At 46.4% G+C, this 12835-nt stretch overlaps 1 protein-coding gene across 1 annotated transcript in view; it reads left to right on the top strand.

The window, feature by feature from the left end:
* SLC38A5 (solute carrier family 38 member 5) overlaps window positions 1-12835 on the top strand; it is a 62717-nt gene that overhangs the window by 28464 nt on the left and 21418 nt on the right. Inside the window, exons 5-8 of the mRNA XM_063433144.1 lie at window positions 10046-10161; window positions 10433-10506; window positions 10656-10748; window positions 12139-12220. Coding sequence (XP_063289214.1) covers window positions 10046-10161; window positions 10433-10506; window positions 10656-10748; window positions 12139-12220 — 365 coding nt within the window. The remainder of the gene's footprint in view (window positions 1-10045; window positions 10162-10432; window positions 10507-10655; window positions 10749-12138; window positions 12221-12835) is intronic.

The following is a 12835-nucleotide window of genomic DNA, read 5'->3' as shown; positions in this document are numbered from 1 at the left end:
CCACTTACTGAGCGGATCACCTTTACCCACCTCCATTATAACCACATTCCTAACCAGACCCCATATACTGAGCGGATCACCTTTACCCACCTCCATTATAACCACATTCCTAACCAGACCCCATATACTGAGCGGAACACCTTTACCCACCTCCATTATAACCGCATACCTAACCAGACCCCATATACTGAGCGGATCACCTTTACCCACCTCCATTATAACCGCATACCTAACCAGACCCCATATACTGAGCGGATCACCTTTACCCACCTCCGTTATAACCACATTCCTAACCAGACCCCATATACTGAGCGGATCACCTTTACCCACCTCCATTATAACCACATTCCTAACCAGACCCCATATACTGAGCGGATCACCTTTACCCACCTCCATTATAACCACATACCTAACCAGACCCCATATACTGAGCGGATCACCTTTACCCACCTCCATTATAACCACATTCCTAACCAGACCCCATATACTGAGCGGAACACCTTTACCCACCTCCATTATAACCACATACCTAACCAGACCCCATATACTGAGCGGATCACCTTTACCCACCTCCATTATAACCACATTCCTAACCAGACCCCATATACTGAGCGGAACACCTTTACCCACCTCCATTATAACCACATTCCTAACCAGACCCCATATACTGAGCGGATCACCTTTACCCACCTCCATTATAACCACATTCCTAACCAGACCCCATATACTGAGCGGAACACCTTTACCCACCTCCATTATAACCACATTCCTAACCAGACCCCATATACTGAGCGGATCACCTTTACCCACCTCCATTATAACCACATACCTAACCAGACCCCATATACTGAGCGGATCACCTTTACCCACCTCCATTATAACCACATTCCTAACCAGACCCCATATACTGAGAGGAACACCTTTACCCACCTCCATTATAACCACATTCCAAACCAGACCCCATATACTGAGCGGAACACCTTTACCCACCTCCATTATAACCACATTCCTAACCAGACCCCATATACTGAGAGGAACACCTTTACCCACCTCCATTATAACCACATTCCTAACCAGACCCCATATACTGAGCGGAACACCTTTACCCACCTCCATTATAACCACATTCCTAACCAGACCCCATATACTGAGAGGAACACCTTTACCCACCTCCATTATAACCACATTCCTAACCAGACCCCATATACTGAGCGGAACACCTTTACCCACCTCCATTATAACCACATTCCTAACCAGACCCCATATACTGAGCGGAACACCTTTACCCACCTCCATTATAACCGCATTCCTAACCAGACCCCATATACTGAGCGGAACACCTTTACCCACCTCCATTATAACCACATTCCTAACCAGACCCCATATACTGAGAGGAACACCTTTACCCACCTCCATTATAACCGCATTCCTAACCAGACCCCATATACTGAGCGGAACACCTTTACCCACCTCCATTATAACCACATTCCTAACCAGATCCCATATACTGAGCGGAACACCTTTACCCACCTCCATTATAACCACATTCCTAACCAGACCCCATATACTGAGAGGAACACCTTTACCCACCTCCATTATAACCACATTCCTAACCAGACCCCATATACTGAGCGGAACACCTTTACCCACCTCCATTATAACCGCATTCCTAACCAGACCCCATATACTGAGCGGAACACCTTTACCCACCTCCATTATAACCACATTCCTAACCAGACCCCATATACTGAGCGGAACACCTTTACCCACCTCCATTATAACCACATTCCTAACCAGACCCCATATACTGAGCGTAACACCTTTACCCACCTCCATTATAACCACATTCCTAACCAGACCCCATATACTGAGCGGATCACCTTTACCCACCTCCATTATAACCACATTCCTAACCAGACCCCATATACTGAGAGGAACACCTTTACCCACCTCCATTATAACCACATTCCTAACCAGACCCCATATACTGAGCGGAACACCTTTACCCACCTCCATTATAACCACATTCCTAACCAGACCCCATATACTGAGCGGAACACCTTTACCCACCTCCATTATAACCACATTCCTAACCAGACCCCATATACTGAGCGGAACACCTTTACCCACCTCCATTATAACCGCATTCCTAACCAGACCCCATATACTGAGCGGAACACCTTTACCCACCTCCATTATAACCGCATTCCTAACCAGACCCCATATACTGAGCGGAACACCTTTACCCACCTCCATTATAACCACATTCCTAACCAGACCCCATATACTGAGCGGAACACCTTTACCCACCTCCATTATAACCACATTCCTAACCAGACCCCAAATACTGAGCGGATCACCTTTACCCACCTCCATTATAACCACATTCCTAACCAGACCCCATATACTGAGCGGAACACCTTTACCCACCTCCATTATAACCGCATTCCTAACCAGACCCTACTTACTGAGCGGAACACCTTTACCCACCTCCATTATAACCACATTCCTAACCAGACCCTACTTACTGAGCGGAACACCTTTACCCACCTCCATTATAACCGCATACCTAACCAGACCCCATATACTGAGCGGAACACCTTTACCCACCTCCATTATAACCACATTCCTAACCAGACCCCATATACTGAGCGGAACACCTTTACCCACCTCCATTATAACCACATTCCTAACCAGGCCCATATACTGAGCGGAACACCTTTACCCACCTCCATTATAACCACATTCCTAACCAGACCCCATATACTGAGCGGAACACCTTTACCCACCTCCATTATAACCGCATTCCTAACCAGACCCCATATACTGAGCGGAACACCTTTACCCACCTCCATTATAACCGCATACCTAACCAGACCCCATATACTGAGCAGAACACCTTTACCCACCTCCATTATAACCACATTCCTAACCAGACCCCATATACTGAGCGGAACAGCTTTACCCACCTCCGTTATAACCACATTCCTAACCAGACCCCATATACTGAGCGGATCACCTTTACCCACCTCCATTATAACCACATTCCTAACCAGACCCCATATACTGAGCGGATCACCTTTACCCACCTCCATTATAACCGCATACCTAACCAGACCCCATATACTGAGCGGATCACCTTTACCCACCTCCATTATAACCGCATACCTAACCAGACCCCATATACTGAGCGGATCACCTTTACCCACCTCCATTATAACCACATACCTAACCAGACCCCATATACTGAGCGGATCACCTTTACCCACCTCCATTATAACCACATTCCTAACCAGACTCCATATACTGAGCGGATCACCTTTACCCACCTCCATTATAACCACATTCCTAACCAGACCCCATATACTGAGCGGATCACCTTTACCCACCTCCATTATAACCACATTCCTAACCAGACCCCATATACTGAGCGGATCACCTTTACCCACCTCCATTATAACCACATTCCTAACCAGACCCCATATACTGAGCGGATCACCTTTACCCACCTCCATTATAACCACATTCCTAACCAGACCCCATATACTGAGCGGATCACCTTTACCCACCTCCATTATAACCACATTCCTAACCAGACTCCATATACTGAGCGGATCACCTTTACCCACCTCCATTATAACCACATTCCTAACCAGACTCCATATACTGAGCGGATCACCTTTACCCACCTCCATTATAACCACATTCCTAACCAGACCCCATATACTGAGCGGATCACCTTTACCCACCTCCATTATAACCACATTCCTAACCAGACCCCATATACTGAGCGGATCACCTTTACCCACCTCCATTATAACCACATTCCTAACCAGACCCCATATACTGAGCGGATCACCTTTACCCACCTCCATTATAACCACATTCCTAACCAGACCCCATATACTGAGCGGAACACCTTTACCCACCTCCATTATAACCACATTCCTAACCAGACAACATATACTGAGCGGAACACCTTTACCCACCTCCATTATAACCACATTCCTAACCAGACCCCATATACTGAGCGGATCACCTTAACCCACCTCCATTATAACCACATTCCTAACCAGACCCCATATACTGAGCGGAACACCTTTACCCACCTGAAACAAGGAAGAGAAGGATCTGTCCTATGAAGTATAAATCGCAATGTATACAGTTGGGTAAGAAACAGTTAAAAATACCCTTTAATAGGATGGGGTAAACATAACGAAAAACTATTAACGAAAAAGGTAGAGGGAAGAGTGGTAAGACACACTGAGAGGAAGGAAGTGTGTGTCAAATAAAAGCTAAATAATAATAGATGTAGGTACTGATGCCCTACTGCCGCCAAACTGGCGTTATACTGCTACTACCGCAATTGGTCTATTTGCTGGTTGCAGGTGCCACAAAGGTTTCTAATAGTAAATATGGAGAGATGTGACAATAGCCCAGCAACAGATGTGGTAAGTAACGGTAAGGAGTAGTGTAACAAATATCTCGTAGTGGCAATGGTATTATTATTTAGACAGAAAGTACTGATATCCTACAGTAACATAATGTGTCCAAAAGTGGGTCTCTTTCGGAGAACAGAAAAGTCATATAGTAACACAGAAGTGTCACAGATCAGTCTCTAACTATAAACACTAGCTGATTAATTAAATTGTATTCATGAGGTAAGTGATACTAAGTGTGATATTAAAGCGCATATATCACAAAATATCTAAGTCCAGGTCCCTGACTCGAGGTCGTGACCGGTAATAGGCAGTGTAGAAGAGACAGGAGTTACCGGGTATCGGTTTCGGGAAGGGAGAGAGGGGAGAACTGTCATCCGACTAAAAAAGATGTCAGATCAAAGTGCGTCTCCCTCAGGGTGCGAACGTGCATACCCATGTAGATCGAAGTCACTATTGTTACCTATGGTTGCCGGTGTCGGGCAATCAGTAGCGGTAACTAAATATATATATCAAAGCTCTCGTCCTAACCATCAAATACTAAATATCCACCTAATCAATATGTGCATGATAAACTGAAAGGATTATTGCAAAGAAGGTGGAACGGTGCCTTCATGGGCACCAGGTATAGTAAAGAAGTAGGAGAGGAGGAAGAAAGGAGGGTATGTAGTCGGTGTTTGCCCTTGTATTTGCCTTAAGAAAGTGAATAGTACCCTGATAGGTACTCAAGGTTCCTGTTCACCCGGAGGGCTCAATTAGCGTCCCGTATGAATAGAGTAGTGAACCAGGTTACTATATAATAATGCAACCGGAGTAAGTGGTTCTGGTCAACCGGGAAGTGAGTGAGGTGATGTCCGAGGAATAAAGGTAACCTTTAGGGGGACGGGTAAGTATCAAACCCGAAGCCAGTGGTAGGTGCCACACTTCAACCCGACGCGCGTTTCGCCTGTGTTAGGAGGCTCATCACCTCCATTATAACGCTACCTGACCAGGCTCTTACTAACTGGACCACCAACTTCCTGTTTTATTTCATTTACACAAAATACTTAAATATATGCAAAATACCATTAAACCCTTTAACGCGGGACAGAACTTTTCCGCCATGGCAGTCCTACCCTTAAGGACGCTGGGCGGAAAATTTCCATCTGTGACAAACTCCCCTTCCCACGTGAGTTGGCCACGAGCTCCTGGAGGAGCTTGCTTGCCAGCCTCCTGCCCACAGACTATGGGCCCTGCATGGAAACCTGTAAAAGACTACCAAACTTGACTGCCCGTTAGCACTGATTTCATGGAGCTGTTTTGGGAATAGGACCATGTGCACAGTCGGTCAAAATTATGACTTCAAAAAAAATTCCAAACCCCTGAACCAATCTGGGTGATATTTGTGGATATGTTGGTCACCTACATCAGGGCTATCGGGGGGTGTAACTTTTGTGGGGGGTTTGTGTGTTTAAAGGTATTATGGGGATTTTGTAAAAATATGTTTTTCTGTGCTTGGAAATTGGATAAGATTAGTACAGTTCCTGATTCCATTATCTCTCAGGCACACAGGAGGGATTATCCGATTATGTATGGGAGTGTCTTGGACCTGAGAGCCAATGTCATTGTTTGGTTGTTTTTACTGTAGTCTACTCTCAGATCCAGAGGGGATGGCCCCTTGCATGGGGACTTGCATAAAAGGCCAACTGTGGCTACCAATAAATGAGTTTCTGCTTACCCTTAACATATAGCAATACCCAGGGTAGATAGAGCCGTTTCCCCCACACATGAGACAAGGCTTTATCAATATACTCCCCTGGGATTATAATCACTTGTTCTTTTAAGAGCATATTGCTCTTGGAGTAGAGGTCTACCCCCTGGAAGCTGGATCCTGGTCTTGGGTACAAGGTGGGTGGAGGACAGCGAGACCCCAACCAACCTGTAACGCTGGAAGTGAGGACTACAGTACTGATGGTGTCTGCTGGAGTGCTGGAAGTACTCTGTGAGCATTAGGAGCATCGATTGGCGGAGGCACCCGGTTGGGGTGCCAGGCGGTCCCCCACACCATCATTTACCAAAATTAACGCCAAATCGCTGTGATCGTTGGGTTAATGCTGATGCAGGTTGCCTCAATGACCGTGTGTAACGAGATTATACCCCAACACGCAGGATCCAGCAAAACAGAAGACAACACAGAGGGAAGATACGTCTACCGGTCCTTAGAGTGGCCGGACTCAACGTATATAGGAGAAGTACAGAGTCAGGAACGATCCGAGGTAAAGGGGTAAAGAGACAGCGTAAACTAGAACTAGCCGGGGTCTGGTACACAGTAAACAGCAAGCCGGCAAACAGAACAGATAAGGATAAAGAGTAAACTAAGTCAGAATACAAAGCCAAGGTCAAAACGAAGAAACACAACTGAACACCACAAGCGCTACAGGGAACTGTAGCAGAAACCACGATAGGGTAAGGAACAAAGGGAAAGAGGCAAGTATAAATAGCCAAACATCTATTATGATTGGTCCCTGTCATATCCGCATGACAGGGACCAATGGGAGACCTTTTCTAATTAGGCGTGCTCTTAGTCTCAGGCGGGACACGTGACCGCTTCTCGCGGTCACTGCCCGTCCTCCATTTCCAGCCGTCGGATGAGCCGTGCGCGGCTTGAATAGAGGACCCCGGCCGGCACCCGGAAGGGTAAGTACCGCTACACCGTGGCAGACCAGCAGTAGCCAATCACTCTATCCCGGCACATGTGATAGTCAGTCACAGCGATCACTGTGATGCTGGGACATTTGATCTGCCTTACCCCACCTCCGTGCTGATCTGTTTCTACCTGTAAATTAAAAATAAAAGTTAGTGAAGAACTCCAACCACCTTTACCCCATTCTAATAAAATGTAGACCTTTCTGGGCCTTTTAATCGCTGCCTGTCATGATCAAAATACAGATCACAGTATTTTACTGCAATCTGATTGTTTTCTTTTAACCCTCTGGGTTACTGTAATATTTTTAAATTGGTTATTTAGTTAGTGGGAGATTGGGGAATTTAGTGTTAGGCTAGTTAGGAGGTAACAGTATTAAAAAAATACTTATTTCCACTACACTTGGTACAAACTAGCAAAACAAATGATCCCACACTAAGGTTACAAATCCCCTGGGGAAAGCATGTCAAACTTGCGGCCCGGCGAGCCGCGAGTACATGCTTCGTGTTAAAGCAGAGTAGGCACCTGCTTTCTCCACATTGCAGGTTCCTACCCGGCCAGGAGGAGCGGTTGCTGGAGGAGCTCAGTCTTCCTGCTCCCTCGGCGCGCCGTCTGAAGTGATGCCGGTATATGCTGTCAGATTCTGGCACCCGGCATCACTACACTGCGTGCGTGAGGGAGCTGTGAGCAGCAGGAAGGAGATCTCCAGATAGTAGATCCCCACTGGACCCCAGGGATAAATACAATGATGTGAGTGTGTGTCTGTCAGTGTGTGTGTGTGTCAGTGAGTGTGTCTGTATCGGTCAGTGTTGCGATGGCCGCAGTGGTGGTGCACAGAGGCACGCAATGCCACGTCACATTCCAACGTGACGTCGACTGGCTCCACCTTCACACGGCTTCAAGAAATAGCGGGAGGATCTGCTTTGGCACCATTTGGGATGTACCAGAGGCCGGACTCCGGACTCTCATACTGACAGCGGCAATGTGAGTGGAGTCTGCTTGTTGGCTAGAGGGGGTATTGGGATTTATTAGAGGGGGGAACTGGAGTTTGGTATATGGGGGGACTGGGATTTAGTAGAGAGGGGTGCTGTAGTTCAGTAGAGGCGGATGCTGGCTTTTTAAAAAAAAAAAAAAAAAAATGTATACTGTAATTTAAAAATAAACCTAAGTTTCTATGAAAATGTAAGTTTGTTTTTTTCCGGCCCACAAACTTAAACCTTCTTTATTTGGCCTGTGCTAGACTTTGAGTTTGACATGCTTGCCCTGGGGTGTCTTCTTTAAGAAATGGTATGCAATGGAAAACAGACCCATTAACACTATGTCTGACCCTCCAACTGCACTATTTAGGTTACTTGCCCCCTTAGGAAGGGTAAAACTTACATTATTTACAGATCTCCACAGAATTGATGAGCTCAGCCAAGTCAATGCGTTCCCACATTGCCGAGGGTGTGGGTGGCGGGGCCAAACGCCACCCTGGTCAATCAGCATCTTCTCATAGAGATGCACTGAGTCAATGAGTTCCCACATTGCCGAGGGTGTGGGTGGCGGGGCCAAACGCCACCCTGGTCAATCAGCATCTTCTCATAGAGATGCACTGAGTCAATGCATCTCTATGAGGAAAGTTCAGTGTCTCCATGCAGAGGGTGGAAACACTGAATGGCAGTCACACTGTGCAGCACTGCCCCAGGAAGCACCTCTAACAGCCATCTGAGGAGTAGCTTGTGGAGTTATCCCTAGGTCGTAATGTAAACACTGCATTTTCTCAGAAAAAAATGTGTTTACTGCAAAAAGCCTGAAGGCAATGATTCTACTCACCAGAACAAATACAATAAGCTGTATATTTAGCTTTAGTTGTTCTGGTGACTATACTTTCCCTTTAAGTATAAGTCTTGCTTCTGAAGCTGTGTCCTTGAGGGGTACAGTTGTGATAAAAAAAAACTAAGTTTCTAAATCTATAAGTGCTCCCCCCTCCCTCTTGGATGTGGGTAACAACCCTTATTAGACATTGCAGCAGCCCTTGTGGGTAAAACGTCACCAGATCTGTGGGTTCTAGAGCCAGCAATCTGCACGTAACATAAAATATAATACAGCTATAAGAAATAACTAGGAAAATAGAAATAACATTTTACTGCAGGATTTCAAGTCACTAAGTAAATAAGCCATTTCTGAACACCCTATAGGTGTGTGTACAGTCCATCCAATCCATTCCTCTGGGCCAGAACCTCTCTGAACTAATGCAAATCCTATATATTCTTACACTGTGTAACCAACACATTGCTCTATCACCCCCTCCCCGTCACATCCGTTTACATTGCAAGCTTGAAGACGCGTCTCTCAGAATGTTCTAGTAGTCCATAGTGTTTCTGTGTATCGAGTCCCCAGTGCTGCAGACTATGTTGGAGCTATGTAAATAAATGATTGGAGTAGAGCTGTAGGCTTTGTAACATATTGATGGACACATGGAGCTACTAGACATGCATTCTTCATGTTAAAAGTGCCATCTTTCAGGATTATTCGTGTCTAATCATTGATTTCCTACCTGTAGCATTTCAATACTACTAAATATCTCAGGGAAGCTCTCTTCATGTCCTGCTTACCAGCATCAGTAAGTTGCCTGGGAATCAACTGGGCTAATCCTTGTACAAACATGTCCACTCCTTACCTAGAGCCACTTACCTCTCTCTAATTCTAATACGCCAGATAAACTCCGTTAAAGGGACACTCCAAACCTCTAAAGCAGTTTATCTTGCTGAATGTTTTGTCTGTGAAAAGTGTGTATTTTTTCCTTCCATTTTACAAAAAGTGCAGCTTTCAATATAAATTGTCACTTATATAAATTAACCCAGTTACACCCTCCTGGTTTGTTTAGCTCCTAGCTTTGCTGTTCAGCGTCCTCTAATCCTGTGCTGTTTTACTCCTGCAGTTTGACGGGAAAACCTCATTTGGCATGTCTGTGTTTAACCTGAGCAATGCTATCATGGGCAGCGGTATTCTGGGCCTTGCGTTTGCCATGGCTAGCACCGGCATCATCCTGTTTGTGTAAGTAGCTCGCTGTCTCGTTGACCTCCTTCTCACATTTTTACAGGCGTGACCTCTTTATCAGCAAGTAATCAATATAGCTGGCTCCCTGAGACATTGCCTCCTCAATCTATAGCATCTCTCATTCCATGCACCACCTTGCCTGCCCCTCCACCCTTGCACGTGCGGTGCACTCTCCGTCACCAGCCCATATCTGTACTTTGTTTGCAGCCAGAGACCATGTTTCAAGATTGTTGGTGTCCATTTGAAGAAAATGTTTTGTGTGTTGCAGGTTCTTGCTAATCTCCATTGCCGTACTGTCCTGCTATTCCATCCATCTCTTGTTGAAGTGCTCGAGTGTGGTAGGTGAGTATTACATTTATAAATCTACAAAACTTCATTATTTTCATATTATCTTTTCACAAAAATAAACCTCCCCCTTGCTCAGTCATATCTGTCTCCTCCATTTATGAACCTTTAATTTTTTATCCCTCTCTACTATCCGCACTGCCCAGGTATTCGCGCCTATGAGCAGCTCGGACAGAGAGCGTTTGGATCCGGTGGGAAGATTCTAGCGGCTCTTATCATAACGATCCACAATGTGGGAGGTAAGTTTTATATATACACAGTGTCCCATACAGCCAGAGCCCGTGGAGCGCTGTGCGTCCCATACAGCCAGAGCCCGCGGAGCGCTGTGCGTCCCATACAGCCAGAGCCCGCGGAGCGCTGTGCGTCCCATACAGCCAGAGCCCGCGGAGCGCTGTGCGTCCCATACAGCCAGAGCCCGCGGAGCGCTTTGCGTCCCATACAGCCAGAGCCCACGGAGCGCTGTGCGTCCCATACAGCCAGAGCCCGCGGAGCGCTGTGCGTCCCATACAGCCAGAGCCCGCGGAGCGCTGTGCGTCCCATACAGCCAGAGCCCGCGGAGCGCTGTGCGTCCCATACAGCCAGAGCCCGCGGAGCGCTGTGCGTCCCATACAGCCAGAGCCCGCGGAGCGCTGTGCGCCCCATACAGCCAGAGCCCGCGGAGCGCTGTGCGCCCCATACAGCCAGAGCCCGCGGAGCGCTGTGCGTCCCATACAGCCAGAGCCCGCGGAGCGCTATGCGCCCCATACAGCCAGAGCCCGCGGAGCGCTGTGCGCCCCATACAGCCAGAGCCCGCGGAGCGCTGTGCGCCCCATACAGCCAGAGCCCGCGGAGCGCTATGCGCCCCATACAGCCAGAGCCCGCGGAGCGCTGTGCGTCCCATACAGCCAGAGCCCAGGAAGCATTTACTAATGTAGAATCCCACTTCGGGAGACTGAAATGGAGCTTCGACCAACACAGAAGAATAAGGGAAGGAGACCCGACCTTTAATGAATCTAAGGATATGTGTAAATATTAGCAATAAGAAGGAAGGCAAGAGGGAGATTTACTAAACGGTGTTAAGGGGGTAAAGCAATCTGAATTCCAGAAATAAGGGAACAGTGGAGAGATACAGAGAGCCTCCTAAATGTAATATAATAATGTTATTATGATTAAAAAGCCCCTAATTCCCCCTAGCATCCGGCTGAGTGGGTAGGTACAGAGCAGTAAGTAGGTAATTGGAGAATAGAGTTTAACAGATCAGCCTCTATAAAATAAAAAATAAAAACCTCAATGGTCTCTCCCTTTTGATTACCTTGGCACCGTGGGCTAGCCACTAATGCCTACCTAAACTATATCTCCTTACTAGAGCTAAACGAAAAAACCCAAAAGAAACTCTATTATGAAAAATTAAGCATAGTGATAAAACCGTGGTACCAAGTGAGGTGTGAGAAAGGGGCAAAAAGCTCAGCACCATATTCCAGGTATCTACTACCCTTTCTATAACACTTTTACTACTCCCACTGGAAGGCTATTCCAGGTATCTCCTTCCCTTTCTATATCACTGTTGGTCTTTACGGCTTCCTCTGGAAGGCTGTTACAGGTATTTACTACCCGAGGAATACTGATTGTGTGTGTCTCTCTCTCTTCCAGCAATGTCCAGCTATTTGTACATCATTAAGTCAGAGTTGCCTCTTGTAATTCAAACCTTCATGGGTCTGACAGGCAATTCAAGGTGAGATGAAATGTTTTATTCCACGTGGACCTGTGTCTGTTAAATCTCCAGTATAAGGCTGCTAATCAATGCCCTCTGGGGTGATTTAAACCCCCATCTCATGTGATGTTACCATACTATGCACTGCCCATCAAAATACCCCAGCGATGGCGGGTCCAAACATCTCTTAATGCACGGGAGACTCTTGTTACGGTCTCCATGCTATGGGACAAGGAGGGAGCAGAGTGTTCAGTCCTAACTTGCAGATTTAAATACAAGAGGAATAAAATGTCTGTTTAACCCTTCCTGTGATGGATAATAAAACACAGGAAGTGCCCAAAACAGTGGCACCTTGTGGAAGCATGCTAAGCCAAGTAGACAGAGCAGCTGTATTTAAACATAGGAATGGGCATTGAAAGCCATGTATCAGTGTTTGCAGATGACACAAAACTTTGTAAAGTAATAAAATGTGAGCAGGATATTGCCTTGCTGCAGAGGGATTTGGATAGATTGGGGGACTGGGCACTAAAATGGAAGATGAAATTTAACGTAGAAAAATGCAAAGTTATGCACTTCGGGGTTAAGAATGCACAAGCAATTTACACCCTAAATGGTAGTGAACTAGGGATAACCACA

Source organism: Pelobates fuscus, chromosome 9, assembly GCF_036172605.1.
Source record: "Pelobates fuscus isolate aPelFus1 chromosome 9, aPelFus1.pri, whole genome shotgun sequence".
NCBI lineage: Eukaryota > Metazoa > Chordata > Amphibia > Anura > Pelobatidae > Pelobates > Pelobates fuscus.
Note: the sequence above shows the minus strand (reverse complement) of the source record. Positions and strands in the feature narration are given on the sequence as shown.